At 52.4% G+C, this 18447-nt stretch overlaps 8 protein-coding genes across 8 annotated transcripts; 5 read left to right on the top strand and 3 right to left on the bottom strand.

Annotated features, from left to right (window-relative positions):
- The first annotated feature begins 448 nt into the window (after nt 1-448).
- On the top strand, nt 449-3247 carry V1518DRAFT_397261 (microtubule associated protein-domain-containing protein). Its single transcript, XM_066901822.1, has 2 exons — nt 449-1516; nt 1569-3247. The coding sequence occupies exons 1-2, from the start codon at nt 659-661 to the stop codon at nt 3075-3077; spliced, it is 2367 nt and encodes a 788-aa protein (XP_066757661.1). The 5' UTR covers nt 449-658; the 3' UTR covers nt 3078-3247.
- Nucleotides 3152-7234, bottom strand: V1518DRAFT_421774 (ATP dependent DNA ligase domain-containing protein). The gene is made up of 13 exons (XM_066905303.1): nt 6521-7234; nt 6461-6471; nt 6343-6405; nt 6080-6282; nt 5938-6023; nt 5748-5884; nt 5415-5698; nt 5236-5363; nt 5002-5185; nt 4220-4944; nt 3820-4169; nt 3336-3765; nt 3152-3277 (listed from the first exon to the last, which is right to left on the bottom strand). Exons 1-13 carry the CDS (start codon nt 6903-6905, stop codon nt 3261-3263), a joined length of 3003 nt encoding a protein of 1000 aa, XP_066757660.1. The 5' UTR covers nt 6906-7234; the 3' UTR covers nt 3152-3260.
- Nucleotides 7134-9769, top strand: V1518DRAFT_457510 (uncharacterized protein). Its single transcript, XM_066906575.1, has 3 exons — nt 7134-8421; nt 8473-9296; nt 9352-9769. Exons 1-3 carry the CDS (start codon nt 7453-7455, stop codon nt 9578-9580), a joined length of 2022 nt encoding a protein of 673 aa, XP_066757659.1. The 5' UTR covers nt 7134-7452; the 3' UTR covers nt 9581-9769.
- Nucleotides 9770-9965: 196 nt separating this feature from the next.
- Nucleotides 9966-11067, top strand: V1518DRAFT_421769 (small GTPase superfamily). The gene is made up of 4 exons (XM_066905302.1): nt 9966-10111; nt 10180-10377; nt 10440-10547; nt 10611-11067. Exons 1-4 carry the CDS (start codon nt 10010-10012, stop codon nt 10755-10757), a joined length of 555 nt encoding a protein of 184 aa, XP_066757658.1. The 5' UTR covers nt 9966-10009; the 3' UTR covers nt 10758-11067.
- A 1706-nt stretch (nt 11068-12773) lies between these two features.
- V1518DRAFT_407234 (WD40-repeat-containing domain protein) lies at nt 12774-14359 on the bottom strand (the record flags this gene model as incomplete). The annotated part of the gene is made up of 2 exons (XM_066901985.1): nt 12774-14309; nt 14357-14359. 2 exons carry the CDS (start codon nt 14357-14359, stop codon nt 12774-12776), a joined length of 1539 nt encoding a protein of 512 aa, XP_066757657.1.
- Nucleotides 14360-14451: 92 nt separating this feature from the next.
- On the top strand, nt 14452-15825 carry V1518DRAFT_421763 (anticodon-binding domain-containing protein). Its single transcript, XM_066905301.1, has 3 exons — nt 14452-15292; nt 15351-15477; nt 15533-15825. The coding sequence occupies exons 1-3, from the start codon at nt 14709-14711 to the stop codon at nt 15587-15589; spliced, it is 768 nt and encodes a 255-aa protein (XP_066757656.1). The 5' UTR covers nt 14452-14708; the 3' UTR covers nt 15590-15825.
- On the top strand, nt 15826-16844 carry V1518DRAFT_421758 (Triosephosphate isomerase). Its single transcript, XM_066905300.1, has 4 exons — nt 15826-15873; nt 15926-16031; nt 16081-16207; nt 16257-16844. The coding sequence occupies exons 1-4, from the start codon at nt 15871-15873 to the stop codon at nt 16765-16767; spliced, it is 747 nt and encodes a 248-aa protein (XP_066757655.1). The 5' UTR covers nt 15826-15870; the 3' UTR covers nt 16768-16844.
- On the bottom strand, nt 16801-18403 carry V1518DRAFT_421756 (Metalloenzyme, LuxS/M16 peptidase-like protein). The gene is made up of 2 exons (XM_066905299.1): nt 18288-18403; nt 16801-18239 (listed from the first exon to the last, which is right to left on the bottom strand). The coding sequence occupies exons 1-2, from the start codon at nt 18378-18380 to the stop codon at nt 16854-16856; spliced, it is 1479 nt and encodes a 492-aa protein (XP_066757654.1). The 5' UTR covers nt 18381-18403; the 3' UTR covers nt 16801-16853.
- Nucleotides 18404-18447: the final 44 nt, after the last annotated feature.

Genomic DNA, 18447 nt, shown 5'->3' with positions numbered 1-18447 from the left:
TCAATGTTGTTCAAGGTCTTGGCATCATGTAGAGTACCGAGGGCGTGCAATTTGTCAGTTGCGATTTGGTGAAACGATGTTTGTGTTGTTTGGACGTGGGGCGGAGATCAAGATGTTTCTGCTATCATATGCTAAGAGACTTGCAAAATTTTCTATTTTTTTTCTCGGCATTGCGTAACTTCGCTTGATATTTCTGACGAAGCCTGGACTGCGCATGTGATGATTCCTGCTTCATCACGATGATTCTTGTTCAATAGCTTCATAAGTCACTTAATGCAGTGGACAGCTATATAGCCCAGCGCTCTTACTTTCTGCGCGCTGGCTTGGGATCTATACCGTAGGCGCCTAATTTGCGGGCACAAGAGCGAAACGAAGCATCGATACGAACAAATCCAGCCGGTTAGCCTGAGGAATAGGCGCCGCACGCACAGCGGCTGCAGATCAGGGGTCGTAAGAATCGATGAGGGAATGGGGTTGGTAGCCGGTTTGTTTACTTTTTGTTTACACCGCTGGTGACATCACGAGGTTTGCTCTTGAACGACGACGAGCGTCCGCGATCTCTGTGCGCGAGATTCTTGGACGTTCCTCAGAGACATTCTTGCTACAGTCTGTAGACAGGCGCTCTGCACAATTGTGCGATAATTCGCATACGCCCAGGATGAGTTTCGACAGGCGCGGCTCATATATCTCATCGCAGCTCAATTTCATCAACGACAAGCTCCAACTGCTCTACGACGACATTGGGATCAATGACGACGAACGCAGCTTGCGCGAGCGCAATTTATACGCGATAGTGGCGCAAGCGCTCGACGATCATGTTGTTGAGGTTACCGCCGAGAGAGACAAGTTGTATCAACAATGCGTGGCTCTCAAGGAGCAGATTGCGCGGATGACAGCCGCGCTGGAGGAGACCGGGGAGAATAAAAGTGAGTTAGGAACTGATATTACTGCGCCGTTGGTGATGTGTTTGAGTGAGCTTCGGCAACGGTCGGACAAATTGCAGCAGGTTTATTCCGCAAGACATCAACGCGCCAAAGAGTTGCTTGAGCGGATACGACTGCTGGCAAGTCTTATGGACGGGGTTGACGCGAATGAAAATTTGCAAACTTTCAGCGTGGACGCGTTATCTCTCACGCCGAGTAGCCTTGAAAGCCTTGTGCAAGAAGAGCAGCGACTTTCAACAGAATACCAACGTCGTGTGAAACTCGTGCGCGATGACGCGACGCAGATGGTTTCTTTATGGGCAGAGCTTGGTACGCCGCAAGAGAGCATTGACAGTAATGTGCTTGTGTATTACAAGGAGCAACCGGAGATGCTCGGGCTGTCGAGTGCGAATATCGAGGCACTGCGACGAGAGCGGGAGGGGTTACAACAAGAGAAGGAGAGTCGGGTGAAGAGATTATCTGTGACAAAGACCATGGTACAACATCTATGGAACAAATTGTCGGAGGACGATGGGTATATAAAGGCATTTGACAGGGCGAAGCGGGGTATTGCAACGCATGTTATCGACGCAGTAAGTTTCTTGAAGTGTTGATATGCGGCAAAAGTGCTGACTTCGATTCGAGTACGAAAAGGAACTCGCGAGGCTCAACGAGAAGAAGCGCAACTACATGAACGTCTTCATCGAAGATGCGCGAGAAACCCTCAACAAGCTCTGGGACAGCCTCTACTTTGCGGAGGAAGAACGTCTTGATTTCACACCCGCCTGGACTGACATATATACCGACGCCTCTCTCGCGACCCATGAAGCCGAAATTGCGCGTCTCGAACTATTGCTACGCGAGCGCAAGCCTATTCTCGCACTCATTGACGCGTACCGCGAGCTACAGCATGATATCCTTGAACTCGAACAATCGCAGCAAGACTCCTCGCGGCTAATGATGTCTCGGGGCGGTGGTCCGGGTGCGAGCGGCGTGAAGCGGGATCCGAGTCGACTGCTGCGGGAGGAGCAGATGCGCAAGCGAATTGCGAAGCGGAAGCCGAAGGTAATGGCAGATTTGATGAACGCGCTGCAGAGCTGGGAGAATGAGAAAGGAAGGCCGTTCTTGGTTACCGGGGAGCGGTTTATTGACGTATTGAAGGATGAAGAGGCGGCGAGCAAAAGTCATAAGACGACGCGGCGGACACAGGTGACGACTACGACAACAACGACGACAGTGCCGTTGCAGTCAGCTAAGAAACCAGTTATTGCAGCAACGAAAGAGATGTTGACGGATCGTTTCAAGACGCCAGCAGTGTCCGCGAAACGCAACCCACTGAAAGGACTTGACTCACGCATCTTGAATTCATCACAACCCCCACCACGCCAACCGAACTTTCTCCAAGTCCATGGCAAACTACCGGTATCTCGCTCTACGAAGAAACTTCCCAACATCAGCAACAACGAGAACACATCGCCAGTCCGACGCAACGGTTCCGTCATGCGATATCCGGATACCGGACGGTCTACGAGCAGCAGCGATAGGTCGAGTAATTGTTCGGGAAATAGCCCGTTAAAGGCACGAGCGCAGGCACGTTCAGTGTCAGCGACGTCAGCAACGTCGTTGTTTGCAGCGAATAGCTACAGCGTACAGCAGGCGAGTCAGGTGGAACCGAGTAGGTTAACCAGGGCAAAGACGGCACTGGGTACATACGCGCCGGCGCCGGCGCCGGTAATCGCAGCTTCAACGGTGACTCTACCACCAATCAAATCACCAAATAAGCAACAATCGTTATCTCTCCCGCTTCCTGAAACTGCAGATGCAGCGCCGGCTCGACATCTCGCACCCTCGATATCAAACATTGTGGATGGCTACTGTCCAGCTCCACGAGCAACGCCACGAGCGAAATCAAAGTCGGAGCCGCACGCAATGCCTCCTCTGGTGCTGCCGAATTCAAGCGACGACGTGTATGCGACCTCCGATATGACACAGCCTACGACGAAGCAAAGGATTAGTGGCGCTAGCATTGAATCATACAAAGCGTATGATCACGACGAGGACGGAGATGATTTCGTCGATGACTATGATGACGAATACGATCTCGTGCCAGTAGCACTGCAATTGGAATCGTCTTCGTTATCCACGATTATGTGATGGGAACAACAAAATATGTTATTTGTGCGTGTTATGATATCCTTTTCGTTCAAGGGTGTAGTTGGCTGTTGTTACTCGGATTTATCATGACTTTTTTGTGGCGTAAATTGCTTTGTGTCTCTCTCATGTAACTAGTTTACAAATATCAACTTATTAATTTGCTTCATGAATCTGCAATATAAGCTATAGTAAAGCGAAATCTGCTCTCGTCAGTCCGGTCAAACGCTGTTTCGGCACGCGAGGAGAATGTCGACATACCTTCTTCGCTTAGCCGTGTCATCTCGGCCCAGCATTTCTCCACCCAGAGCACCGACACTATCCGCGGAAATTTTGCTCGCGCCCAATGAGCAAGCCGTTCTCGCAATATACCGAGCCGGCTCCGTAGCTGTTTCTCATCGGGGTTAACAACGATATGTGTTAGCTTCGGGTCTTCGATATCGGTTGTGATAGAAGCGCCGCCAAAGGAGAGGTAGTTGGATGTTATGCGGACTTGATATTCGCTGGAGTTTGAAAATATCTCGGCAAGATTGTTGGTGGCTGATGAGGCGGCGTCGATGTAAACGACTGTGCCGTGAAATAGTAGGGAAGGGATGTTTGATGTGGAGTCCTCGTGTTGCATGATGAGATCGTAGATCGAGTCTAACTTCCTGAGACTTGGCTGTTTGTGTAAAGGCATATTCTGCAATATCTGAACACTAGTTAGATCGATCCTTATCTGATAGTTCAGCGCAGAACTATATACCTGTGACAGGTTCGCCTGATCCTCGATTTCGCAAACATAACCATCTCCATAATTATCCACATACCGCTCAGCCACCTGTGTAACTGCCGCCGTAGCAAAATACAAGTGCCTAGGTTCATAAGGCACGATACGCCTGTTGTATATACAGTCGTGAATCCATTCCGGTTTGATGATCGATAACCGTTTCTGCCGCTTCAGACTGATGACTTTTACGAGATCCTTTTCGGCAATGAGGTGTAGATTCGAGGGGTCTTCGTTGAATGTTGTCGGTACGTCAGATATCACTTTACCGTCGTTAGCGGCGATGAGTCTAGCGAGCGCTGGCTTATCTTTTACTGCCATCAGAAGACCTAGTGAATGTCAAAAAGATGAACTGAGAGGAAAAACAAGCAAGACATACAGAATGTGTGACCCGTAAACACAGCGCCGCTCACGTCATTCTTACTCACCGAAATTATGAACTTCTTCGAAGTCAAGATATCGATGTCCTGCTTGACTCGCTTGGCCGCCCTTCGGCTGCCTTCCAAACTCATCGCCCTCTCCTGACTCTCCTGTTCCGCTTGTATCTTTAATGCCAGAAACTCCGAAAAACTCAGCGCAGACTTATAGTCCTTATCCGACCTAATTTTTCTAAACCGTGGAAACCGCAAAGTATAATTTGTCCGATACTGATCTGGCGAAGGTACGACTGCCGCGGCTTTGATCTCAAGCACGACAGAGTGCTCGGGCTTAATCCACATGTCTGGTATCTCCTTGTCGTGCTTGTCGCCGGCGAGCTCAATTAGCTGGTCTGGCGGATGGTAGGGGTCCCATTTTTGCCAATGGCCGTCTGTAAGATGACGGATTGTTGCGTAGTCGTTCGCGGTAAAGCCACCGCCAACACGGCAGAATGACCAATACTTTGATCTTTCCGTCTCTCCTTCGACAGTGTCAACGCGAAGGCCGCATAAGAAACTGGCGAGAATACCGCCCCGCTTTCCTTGACCGTAATATCCACCGATGACAATGCAATCCAGATTTTCTCCGAATTCCGTCATATACTCCGGCTTCACCTTGATCCACTCGTCACCTCTGCTGTTGACAAAATATCCAGATGTAGGATTTTTTATAACTAAGCCTTCCGATCTAAATAATACCAATAGTAAGCACTGCTTCGTGACTAAACAAATCAATCCAACTTACGATTCTGCCACCACTTGTCTCAAACGCCGCTCAATTTCCTCCTTGCTGGATGCGATTTCGTGTGGATGGATTTCAAAATGGAATGGAACGGAGCGTACGACATTTGTTAAGATCTCGCGCCGTTGATAAAGTGGGACATCGACCAGCAATCTGCCATTTACACTGAGAATATCGAAAACACGATCTGATTGACACATTAGTGGATGAGGACTTAGTCGTGCTAAAGAGACATACACAGCGGGTGGGATAAACTGTGAGTGTCGTTTTCCTTCTCAGAGATAGCTGCTGCTTTGAGATATCCGAATGGCTCGATTTTCTCTTCGACAGAATCCCATGACACCATTTCGCCATCCAAAATGCAGCTGAATTAAGTCAGCCACAGTCACATGCTAACAAAAAATCGTTCTTCATACCTTTCTATTTTGTCGATAAAAGCCCCCGATAGATACTTTGTCAAAGCACCATTCTTGTTTTGAAGCGAGTCGCCGTACAAATAAGTGTAATCCTTAGCGCGACGACTGAAAAACTTGAAGTTCTTTCCGTACTCTGACATGTGCACTTGAATGCGCTCGCCGTCCATTTTCTCCTCAATCCAAAACGGTTCGTCCTTCATAAGTTTTATGACCTGACTGTATGATGACTTTGGAAAGGCGGCAAGCTGAGGCTGAAAACACGACATCAGCGTGACCTTGTTTTCCTATTTTTTGATTAGTTTTTCAAACATAATCAAGTATAGTAGTACTTACTTCTTCTGATAGCCGAAAAGTAGTATCGTACAACTCCCAGCATACGCGCTTTAGACTGCTTGTCACGTTGTACAGGGCGTTCGCGTCAATGTGCCACGCTGAGAATAGTTTGCGTTCGCTGAGACCGATGTGGAGTTCTAAATCATAAGTCTTTAAAAACAATCTAGCGATACCGAAACTGGGTGCTTACGGCGCAAAATGATCCGGAGTAGCCACTTCATTTCCGTGGCGTTCATCGAGTTGTAAAATTTGCTGAGAATGGGGAGTTGGTTCTCACTGTAAGCGGACGGTCAGCACGCGACTATAGTCACTCCAGAGTATAAGAATCTTACCTCTTGCTGTGGTGGCTAAGATCATCGAGAAGGTCATTGACTTCGTCGATAGTCATATGTCCGTACTCAGACGAAACCTCTCGCTTGCTCATGACCTCATAGCACCGCTCAGCAAAGTCGCCAGCGCCCTTGCCATAAACTCCGGGAAGTTTGTAATTGAGAATTTGGTTAGCGTCTTCTGAATCTGGAGCGAGACCGATTATCTGACGCGGTGAAGACTGTCAGATTCTGTTGGTGTTGAAGTTGAAGTTTTATCGACGCACCTTGACAAGCAACCGAGCTAGTGATGCTTCCTTAAGGCCGTACATTGACCGCTCTTTGTCATTCTAAATAAATTGTCAACAGGTTGGCAAGTTGTTGATTGTTCCGACGGCAACATACGTAAGGGAGAACTAAAGAGGTCAATACAACACAGTCAGACACAGAGCAAGATATACTCACGTAGCCTGAAACAGGGATAAATATCAAATCCAACGTTTTTCTTCCATATTGTGATAAAATTGACTATGAGATCGCGTCGAAGCTGCTCGGTATTCCGTCTGTTCAACTGGTGGTGTAGTGATGGTCGAATCAAAGGATTTATGAGACCAGTGATCAGGGAGTGAAAATATGGCGATTTTCCGTGATTTTTTGGTCGCCTCAGCTTGGCCTCAAATTGATCGCCAGAGTTCTCATCTTTATCTTCGTCACTCATGAATTCTACCGCTACTGGACGATGTATGGTGACTCGGTGACTCGTGTACTGTTGTAGACCGCCGAGGCCGAGGACCAAAGTCCCAAGCGCCGGCTTCAGGACCCCTAACCCCATGGCGTCCTTGCTGCGCATTTTAGCGACAACTTTGAAGCTGGCTGATTTTGACCACGTTCTGCACGATGAAGTAAGAACTGACCGAGACAGGGTTTTGGAAGTAGATGAGAGGCAAGGATGCGAAGTATTCGTCGCGCCGCTGCGGTTTGTATAGAGTAGAAAGAGGTGGCGCGGAAGACGCGTAAGTCACGGACGGAAGAAACCTAAAGTCGCACCGCCTACGCGTTTCGTCCCTACCTTCTTGCTCTTTTTATTCACTGAATAAACCTCGACCCTATCCTGCGTCTGAATTCCGTGCCCGATTGCCCCGAGGATTGTTGCTGTTGTTATCGGGTGCCAGAGCTAGGCGCTAGGCGCTATTTCAACCTGACAGCTCCGCACGACGTGGTGGTCCTGTTACTATTCTTGTCTCGACACGCCTGTCGACCCCGCGCGTGTTGACCCCGAACAAGCGGATTTATATCGATACCTACTCGCGTCGCTACCACTACGTCAAACTATTTGAATGATTGTTGTTTAAAGCTTTTTATAACGATAACTAGCTGAAAAGCTGAAACTTCTGGAGATGCCGGTTACCGCCGGCCAGGGTAGCAGCAATAGCTTCGCCCTCGCTGCGGCGGTGCTCGCGACATCTGGATTTAAGAGCACGAGTCCAAACGAGCGCAGCAAGCAGACTTTATTAACGCCGACGAGTCGACATACAGCTGCGGTTGTGCAGTCACCGCCTAACGGAGCGGTCGCGGCTGTCACCAAGAGTGAGGGCTTGGGCCCTCGTTCACTCGCGACAACACACTCGCACACCGCAGCGCGCACACCACCCGCAGCAGGAGCTAGGGCTGTATCGAGTCAGACTCGGGTGGCAGAACGATCGACTTCACGAACAAGGACTACAAGGTCGCTGACCCACCGGCCCGGCGAACATCAGGCATACCAGCTAGGTGGCACTACGACTGACGCGACGCGTGGTCGTACGATGTCGACTTCAAGAACACGACAAAATTCACATTCGCCAAATATATCCGTCGCTACAACAGCACGATTAGCAAGCAAGAGCAGACTGGAGACGTCATCTCCGTCTAATCACTATGTTCTTCCTGGGCGTGGCTTGTCTGCACAGCCACGGCCACCGCCTGAGCGGTCAGTATCGCGGAGACCTGCTGATATGCCAACATCGTCACCCTCACCATCGCTGAGATCAAACACGTCTTCGACACGCCGATCCAGCTCTTCAGGAACCGCAAGTATAACGTCTCTCGAAAGTCGCGAACTTATCACTCCGTCACATGTGCCTGCTGCGAACATTTCAAGGCCAGTAGCGTCGACAACTCACCTGATTGTTACGCAGTCATCGGCCGCGTCAATCAAAAGCGTGTCGCCTGCACTGTCGATGTCATCCATCAACAGCCTTCGAGTTGCAGATCACGGACAGCCCGTAACGACAACACATTCGCGCACTGCTGACACAAGAACGGTTTCGGATCCACAGAAGACGCGAAAACTGGAGTATTTGAAATCTCTGTCTGGCGTGTCATCGGTACGTCCGACAATGAATACGCTGTTCGGATTCATATTAACATCTTGATAGAAATCTGTCGAAGCAACCCAAGTACTATCACCAACACCAATGCGGCCTGTTTCGAAGTCTATGATGACTTTGGAACGTTCTGACTCTTCTGTCTCGGAATCGACAACGCAGTCGCCTACTGATATTCTCGTGCTTCCCACCTGTACAATCAGTCCCTCGACTCCGGACCAGATAAAGGTGCGAAGCACATCTTGTCCGCCGCTACCGTCAAAGTCGCCCGAACCGACAGCCCTGGTTTTACCTCGGCGACGCCAAATGGATTCGAATAGAAGCTTCAGTACGACGTTGGAGTATCCAGTATTACGACCGGGGTCTTCCATGAGCAATTTAATGTCGACTACTCCTTCCTTGCCGCTTTTGTTGAGGAACAAATTATTTCAAGGGTTCACAGGCAAAAATCGACTACGAAGGAATGCTCTTCGGGATAATTACAATAGAGTTTATCTTGCCAGTCGGGCTCCAACTTCTGCATTATCTCTGCCACCGACATCTACGAGTCTCTCTCTGTCGAGCGTGGAGGATTCTATTCAGACTTCGGGTACTGCAAGACGACAGCCCGCTGACCTGCAGCCACTACATGCGTCACTTCGAACGACAATGAGAAAGGAAAACAAGAAGATGGAGTTTAATGCGGACAAACCGTGGAAAAATCTGATTGTCAGCGGATCAATGAGCATATCGGAGAGTAAGAGATACGGTGCTTTATGGGCAGCAAACAGAGGAACAATATTGCCGCCGGAACTGAGTAACTGCGTGCACGGTCTTGTGGTTCGAAAAATTTGGGAAAGGTCGCGACTTAATTATGAAATCTTGGAAAAAATTTGGTAAGTTTTGTTCATGCTGGTACAAGATGCGCGGGCGATGCTGACATGAACGCAGGAATCTCGTGAGCCGTAATAAGGATAGCTACTTGACGCAAGACGAGTTCATGGTTGGCACGTGGCTGATAGATCAGTGCCTATATGGACGCAAACTTCCGTTGAATCTGCCGCCAGAGGTGTGGATGGGACTACAGCTGGGAGTGCGGATATGGAATACCAAGCATGAGTTGAAGCATCCGAAGAGAGAACGCAGGGATCATCACTATCAGCATCATACATTTAGGTAATTACTAATAACCACTGGCATGCGTTTTTGTTTACAAATGAGCTTGGCGGCTGTGCACCGGCAACGTGTCCCCGCGACGAACGAGTATTTTTTGAGGAGTTAGGGGATTATAGCAAAACATTACACAGCTAAAGAGTCCGTAATCATACGCATAATAATTATAAATAATAAAATTGAATAGTCTACGTAAGATGACATGCTCCGTTGGCACATCTCTGGGTACACACGTTCAAGACATAGAGGTGGAGTAGAAGTTGGCCGCGGCGCATGCCGTGCGAGTCCCCTGCGGGTTTTGTGCTGTGTTCAGCCACAGTGCTGCGCCAGCCCTAACCCCACCGTACGGCTACAGTTTGGCATCTCTACTTAAACCTACCCACACAGCCCTCGAGCGTCTCTCGTAATTTCTTAACCACCACCACACTTCGTCCAAATGAGCATGAGCGGAAAGACCCTTCGGGTCGTCACAGTTGGCGATGGTGCCTGTGGAAAGACCTGTCTGCTGATGGCTTTCGCTGAGAGAACGTATCAAGAGGTCAGTAGATCAATCATCCGTACGCTCCAACCGGAATATTCGAGAGCTAACATTTTTGTGCGACTTAGAGGTACATTCCCACAGTGTTTGAGCGCAGGACGAAGTCGTTATCGTCAAGGCAGGGCCCAGTAACACTTGACCTGATCGATACGGCCGGTCAGGAGGAGTTCGCACGATTGCGACCGATGTTCTACCAGGATGCGGACGTCATCCTAATAGCGTTTTCTATTGACTCAAAGGTTACACTGGAGAACGCTCTTGATGTTGTATGTGTGTCTTATTATGGGCGTGGTGGCAGAGGACGGTTGCTGACTGTTTTGATGTGCAGTGGTGGCCTGAGGCGACTCACTACTGTCCTTCAGGGACTCCGATGGTGCTGGTCGGTCTGAAGAGCGATCTGCGCGGAGTTTCGCCTAACGTCGTTAGCCAAAGTGACGTAAGTTACGGCTATGTGTCTAGTGTTCGATGATCTGACTGCTCATTCTAACGCTAAACATAGGCTACGGGAACTGCAGGAAGAATGGGCGGTGTGCCCTACGTCGAGTGCTCTGCCAAGGAGCAGATTGGCATCGACGAAGTTTTCCAAGCTGCTGTCACCGCATGTGCGCCGCCGGAGAGTCAACCGTCATGTTGCGTTATTTTGTAACTTGTTATGTGATCGCCGGAAGGGATACCCCTGTGCCTGGGAGTCGTTTATTTGGGTAATATTTATTGATGGCCCACAGGATATGTGTTTTTGGTGATAATAATAGTATTGTACGATCTTTTAGCTACGACTGGTGTTTGCTAGCCGGGGATCATGCCAACTGACTACTTGCAAATTTCGGCATTCGCATTTTGCTACGTTATGCGGCAGAGCTCAAGATAGCGGCCGTCTGTACATACTAAATTGTATAGATTATCCGACGACTTGTGACTCAAGAAAACTGCAGTCGCGTACGCAAGATACCTCAGCCATACACTATATCGTGCCCTGTACAAAAAATGGTATGCGTACAGCCAACTTCTGCACAGCTGCCCGCTTGTCTTTGAACATGTATGCAAGATATGAGCCAAGTAGAGAGTAGTTACGTGTAGGATAATCGCCATGAAAGAGGTACAGACTCCAGGTCTGTTAGATGGTGGCATGACCACCTGGCGATGCCGCTCAGTCGTCGCGTCTGTCTTGTGCTCGCCGCACGCGCGCGGCGTACCTAGGATTTGGGCTGAGAACCAAACAAAATAAACGCGTAAGTTTTTGTGTTCCTCTCTGTCATACTTGCATACTATTGCTCGCCAATTGAGTTATCTATGGGCACACGCAATGACGAGGATGCGCTGCGCCTTCGTACGTCACGACGCGATACAGCGACAATGAGTGCATATGACGCATGCATATGACACACGCGCTTGCGACGCTAGTTTTAGGTCGCGGGCATGCACTTGGTGCCCCTGCGATTCGTGTTGAGTTATTTATTACTTGTTGGCGTTGCTCTTGTTGCTTATTGTAAGATGGCGACATCGCCATCGAAACGAGCGACCGTGGCTGCCTTTACACCGGCGACTTCGCGTTTCCACACCGAGCACTATTGTATCTGCTCTTGTGTCGGCTCTTGCCATGATCATTTCTGTTACAGACTGTGTTGCTGTTCTTGCGCTTGTGGCTCCTGTGCGTGGTCCTTCGGAGTCTTGCATCAAGCCTTCTGTCGCGGCGAACAGTTGCTGCAACAGCGACGACGGCGGCAGTGTCATTATTGCTGACGATACGGCTGACGATCTCTCGACTTTCGAGTCCAGAGTCGTCGTGCGACAATTAATTCGCTGCTTTACGCTCGCGTGTAGCCGTCGTCGAAGTTGGCTGCCACAACATAGTGGCGATATACTAACTGATTCTTCGCAGTTCCGGTTGGATAGACCGTGGTCATCGACCGGCCGATGAGCGGACACGTTTCCGGTTCGCCATTCAGTTAAATGTGGCAGTCGGTGCCTCTGGTCTGGAGTCGACATGCGCGTTATGCAACCCGCCAAAGAAGAACTTCTTCAAACAGGTTGTCGACACTATCAAGACGCGGCTCTCTGCCCTGCTTCTCTGGTGTCGGGCGCCCTTTGCCATCTATACTGTTGCCTCGGACTCCGCGGCCATCAATACCAGCATCACTACCGCCGCTAGTACCACGACCACTATAAGTATTACTACCGCTACTACTGCTGTCGTCTCCGATTCGCTCCAGCGACATCATCACGCATCATACCTTTCTGCTTACCGCGCTAGCTGCGCGTTCGCTACCTCTGGTGATACCCACGCCGGCCACTGCTTTTTGTTGTCGTCTTATCTCTGTTGCGCGCCTATTACTTGGCGAATATCACCTTCTGGGAAGGCTTACAGAGAGACACCATCTGTAACCGCCGCTGGGCGATACCGTTGACAGTCCGGCGTTGCCAGTCCTGGACTCCTCCAGGATGCTGTCGTGGGGGAACGTGAAGGGGGGATAGGCACCCCTAAATGGTCCGAATTAGCACTCTTGGATGTCTCCCAGGATTATGGCAGGTGGGGAATAGCTGCAGCTCGACGGTGCCACTGACAGTCCCGGATCTACTTCCAAGTTGTGAGAACAACTAATCAACAAAACGTCATCATAGTCGAAACTCCTCGTAATCAATACTTTTGCTATTGAACATGAGTCTAAAAGCGCCTCCGTTTCCGCGCAGCCTCGTCGTCCTTTTCATCCTCAACATGCAAAACACGCACTTCACCGTGCATTCTCCGCGCAAGCGGAATCTCCGGCCGGCGGATTTGCTGATTCTTCTTGCGCGAGGTAATCGGATTCGCGACCGCCTCATTGAGATCCACGTCCGCAGTGACATCATCGTCGACGTGGCGCACTTTCGGCGCGCGCTCGACGACGGCACAGGCACCGGTGTGTGGAGTCGAGAGAATGCGTGAGAAGAGCACGTGCACTGAACCTGACGATGTGGATGCGATGAGCTGGTTAAGTTTGGGATGCCATAGCGAGCGCACGACAGAGGTTTGTTTCGCAGCTGGTACGTCGGGTGGTGGTGTGAGTGTAAGTGCGGTGATCGTGCTGAGATCGGATTTGTCGAGCACGAAAAGTTTGCCCACAGGCTCGTCGGGGGTAGCGGAGGTGCCTGTGATGATGTACCGTCCGTCGGGACTGAACGTTGCGTTTGTTTCCTGCACCGCGTTTGGCAAGTTCTTGCGTACGAGTAGAGGGGTCTTGAAACTCCGGGTATCCCATAGCTCTACGGTGCCGTCCTCAGGGTCGCCGTCGGACAATGCCCCGGCGCTGCCGTTGCGGACAAGCATCATGTGTTCGTCGTTGGGCGCGTAGGTTACTGATGACGTCCACGCTCCCGCAGTGCGTGCTGTAGGTAGATGTGCCACTGGCCGGGCGTACGGACCATCGGTCGGCCAGTACGCCAACCCGCCGTCTGTGGTAGCGGCGGCAAGGTACTTCCCTTCAGGCGAAAACGCGAGTGCAGAGATGGTGGTTCTATTCCCCGTGCTCTTTGGCGAGCGCACGACGATCACATCGCGTTGCTTACGTCGCACTGTCCCGGCGTCCCATAGCCGGATTGTGGAGTCTCGTGCGCCGGTCGCGAAGAGCGATGCCGTGGACGGATGCCATTCCGCACTTGTAAGTTCCGCGACGTGGCCATCAGTGTTGTGCATATCGCGCAAGTACATGTCACCACGTACGCACTCAGCTAGTTCAATCCCATCGCGGGAATATATCTTCGCCTGACTTGACGCGGGAGTAACTAGCACGCGATCACCAGCCGGCGCGAAGGAGGCGGCGCGGATGAGGTGCGAATCGCAGGGTTCGATGCTTCTAAATGGGCGCAATGAGGCGGGGTTCATTCCGGTAAAATCCCAGAGTGAGAGCGTGTAGTCGTGTGAGCCGGTGACGAGACGAACGCCAGCCGGGTCGAGGTCGAGGGCAGAGACGGTTTTGTTGTGGTCTTTGAGGACGAGTTCGTGCGAGATCGGGAGGTTGTCTAGGTCGTCATCATCGCTGGAGTCGTCTGAGTCGGAATTCCGGGATTCCTTCTTGACGGCGATGCGGGAGGCGTAGTCGGCGCGGATGTACTGGCGATACCGCGGCTCAAGATCCGCAATCGCGACGGCTGCGGTGGTCTTGCCAAATGACGCGGGGAGGTACGAGCGTAGCTTTGCGTCTTCACCGTCGTCATCGCTGCTCTGGAGTGTGTCAGTGTGTACAGAAGTCTGTGTAGAGGAAGACATACCATGGTGCTGTTGAGATCTTCGCTCAATATGGCAGTCGCGATCGTTGCGGCGTTGTGGAACTCCCCGCCGCTGCAAAACTCTTTGAAACTTTCCAGATCTCGATATCCACGCGACTCGTCCCCTCTCCTCCACCAACGTCACCACATTTTTTTTGTACATTACTTGTACATAAAATCTAGAGGGAAGAAGCATCTGCCTCTTGTGCTGGTGTTTTTGGATTGACCTTGCTTTTGGATCTCGCTGGACTTGCGTTGAGTAGTCTGTGATTAGAGGTAGTGAGTGTTTGATCCGCATCTTGACGCCATATACGCACATGCTAACACAGCCCATCGCATATTTTAGATTGTGCACATGGCTACGGACAGACGAAATCAGTCGCCCCACGCAAGCGCGCCCGGTGGTGCTGGTGGCAGTGGCGTTGACACGCGGCCTCAGGGACCGCATCATCCTCCCCCAACACAGCAACAGCAGCAGCAGCTTCCGGGCGGTGGCTCTTCAGAATGGGTTATTGGGCTGAAAGTACGTGTGACGACGACGCTGGATAATGTCATCGTCGGACGCGTGTTCGCGTACTGCGGCATCACCAACTCGCTGGCTGTGATTGAGGAGGGTGAGGATACCACGGCGGCGGCAGTGAATGCGTCAGGACGGAAAGGCAGCGTAAATGCCAGTGTGCGGAGTTTCAGGATTATAAAGACCTCGTTTATCAAGGATATTGCAGTCCTGGAGCGGCCAGTTGCTAGCGACGACGCGGAGCCGGGTCCTGCGAGTGGTAACGCGTTCGCAAAGGCGCAGCCAGCCATCGGCCCTGTGAATCTTGGTGGTGTGGCGCACAAGCTTGAAGTTGCGTCACGCGCGGCGGGACAGGTGGCCGCGAGCAAGGGTGTTGGTGTGAGCAAGGAGGCGCAGGAGCTGTTTGACGCCGTTTCCAAGACGTATGTATTGGGGTGGGTTAGAGGCGACAGAGAAGAGGGACGAAGGCTAACTACGCAGGCTGCCGTCGCGGTGGGCGGGCAAGGCGATTGTGGTACTGGACGAGGTGACGATTGAGCCGCCGTATACGCCGGAGTCGTGTCGCGCGCGGCCAGATTCGCAGGCGTTGGCGCACGTGCGGAAGGTGGTGAGTGCCACACAGATAGCGTAGAGGGAGAAGTACAAGAAGACTAACAGAACAGGTCGACCGGGAGCGGAAGCGGCTGGATAGCGTGCGCCGGGAGCGAAAGGGGGGCTAGGCGTCTGTAGAGATACCAGGAATGGCAGAGTGTCAACAACGCAACCCGCATCGGAAGCCGCCTCGTCCGCGCGCGTTCCGGCCCTGCGGAATCATGACCCCACAAACGCCTCCAAACCGTGATAAAACAACGCGGAAAGATGCTCAGAAACCTCGGGAAAACGCGGGCGTCGTCCGTCGAAGCGGGTCACGTGGTCTCTGCGACAATCCACTTCCCCGCCTAGAATTTCTTCCCCCTCACTTCACCCTTCGCCCACCCATTCCTTCCGCACTATATCCACGATGGTCCGTATCTAAGAGTGGAATGGATTCCAGAGCTGGATGCTGATAATCGCAGGCTCGCAAATTCTTCGTCGGCGGCAACTTCAAGATGAACGGCTCGAAGGAGTCCATCAAGGAAATCGTCGAAGCACTCAACACCCTCGAGATCCCGGACTCGGTTGGTGCGTGATCCACGAACGATTAATTCGTTTCAACTTTTAACTCTAACAGAGGTTGTCATTTCCCCCCCTGCACTTTACGTGCATTGGGCCGCCCTGCACCTCACCAACCCCAAGGTTGCTATCGCGGCGCAGAACGCCTTCCCCCAGATCAGCGGCGCCTACACCGGCGAGATCTCGTATGTGCATTCTTAGTTGCTAGATACTGCATCCACTAATGTACCACAGCGCCCCCCAGATCAAGGACGTTGGCGCGGAGTGGGTCATCCTTGGCCACAGTGAGCGCCGCACGATCATCAAGGAAGCTGACGACTTCATCGCGGAAAAGACCATGCACGCCCTCAAGCACGAGGTTGGCGTGATCCTCTGCGTCGGCGAGCTGCTAGAGGAGCGCGAGGCCGGCAAGACCCTCGCTGTGGTCTTCCGCCAGCTTGACGCCGTCACGGACAAGGTCTCCGATTGGTCCAATATCGTCGTCGCCTACGAACCCGTCTGGGCTATCGGCACCGGTCTCGCGGCTACCCCTGAGGATGCCGAGGCGGTCCACGACGACATCCGCAAGCACCTCGCTGAGAAGATCGGCAAGGAGCAGGCCGACGGCGTGCGCATCATCTACGGTGGCAGCGTCAATGGCGCTAACGCCAAGACGTTCAACTCGTGCCCCGACATCGACGGATACCTTGTGGGCGGTGCGTCCCTGAAGCCCGAGTTCAAGGACATTATCCTTAGCCGACAGTAGACACCCGCGCAGCTCTTTCAAGCTGGCCTAAAATAGCTATGCCATAATTTTGTAACTATTCACTATGTACAAGTGTCCACCGCTGTTTACGTTCGCGCACCGAGGTCGTACTTCTTACACTCGTTGAGAACGTCGCCGAACACGCCCTGCTTGCCCTGCATAACTACCGTCGGTCCGCCGGATTGCGACCCGCGGTTGTGCGCTTTGCCCTTGAGCACCCTGCGTGCGACGTTGATGATGTCGTCCACCGTCAGTCGATCGATCTTATCGCACATTTCAGAAACTGGCACGCGCGTGCCGTTGACCTGTACTTGTCGCCCCACGTCCTCGAGCTCGACCATCTTGGACTCAAGGTTCATAAGTAGCGAACTTCGCAGCTGATTCTTCGCACGGGTCACATCCGTACGTGTGAGGCCGCCATTCATTTTCGATGTGCAGTATGCGAGCTGTGCACACATGATGGGCGCGACCAACGACGCGTGAGAGGGGAGACACGAGACCGTGATGCCAAACAAGCCCGAGTCGGTGTAGGAGTGGTTGAAGGCCGCGCAGTTCTCAATAAAGCCGTACCGGTTCAGCACGTTCGTGTACAGGCGCGAGTACATGCCCTTGCCGGGTCCGCCCGCCGAGAAAGAGCCGCCACCGCCGAGTAGCGTCTGAAGTGTCGCTAGCGCGTAGATATCAGGGTCGTTGATCGAGAGCCCCTCAAACGCAAAGAGCATGTGAGCGAGCTCGGGCTGGTTGGGCACGTGCTGCTGCGGCATCTCGCCCATGTCCACAACGCCGCCAGAGTACCGCGCGACGACGTCGCTGTTGTCGGTCGTAGTCACGGTGCTGCGGGGCAGGTCGCCGAATTGGCGGACCGCGAGATCAACTGCGTAGTTGTGGTCCACGCCAACGAAGGCGGTCACGATGCGTTGCGGCGTGTAGAATTGCTGACGGTAGCGCAGCACGTCTGTGCGCGTGATCTGGGGTAGCCGTTCCTCGGGACACAGTAGCGGCAGGCCCAGCGTGTTGTCCTTGAATGCAGTCATATGCAACAGCTCCGGTAGAATCAGCTCTGGCTTCTGCCAAATCTCGCCGATCTCGTACGCTGCCGCCTCTTTTTGATACTGCAGCTCCTGCTCTGTTATCTCGGGCCACCGCACGGTCGCCGAGAGTACCTCGAACATCGCCTCTACATCGTGGTTGAACACGGCGGCCTGGTATATTATCGACTCGCGCGAGGACACGCACATGTAGTTTCCCCCAAGCGAGCCGAGCCGAGACTCCATCTGGTCTGCGGAGATGCCGCGGGTGGACTGGAACGCGAGGCGGTCCATGAGATGCGAGATTCCGGAAAGCGAAGGATCTTCGTAGCGCGAGCCGGCATCAACGTAGAAGCCAAGCGCGGAGAAGTGGCCTGGCGGGCCGTCGGTCGCGATACGCAGACCGTTGGGAAGGGTGGTGACTTTGAACAGCGAGCTCGGTTCCTGGACATGTTAGCGTCGTGCACGCACGTACTTCGCGAGGACACGTACGGATATCTCGGACGGCGTGGATGAAAACAGCCGCCGTGTGCAGACGGCACTGCGGCCACTGCTGTGGATCCGCGGCAGGGCGCGTCGCAGCATCGTGAGGTGCTGACGGTGTGGACTTGAAAGTGGTGAGTGCGAGTTGGTTCGAAGCGGAGTGGAAAAA

This window comes from Limtongia smithiae (genome assembly GCF_038497785.1).
Source record: "Limtongia smithiae strain NRRL Y-17922 unplaced genomic scaffold V1518scaffold_12, whole genome shotgun sequence".
Lineage (NCBI taxonomy): Eukaryota > Fungi > Ascomycota > Lipomycetes > Lipomycetales > Lipomycetaceae > Limtongia > Limtongia smithiae.
The sequence above is the reverse complement of the archived record's forward strand: the minus strand, read 5'-3'. Positions and strand labels throughout refer to the sequence as shown.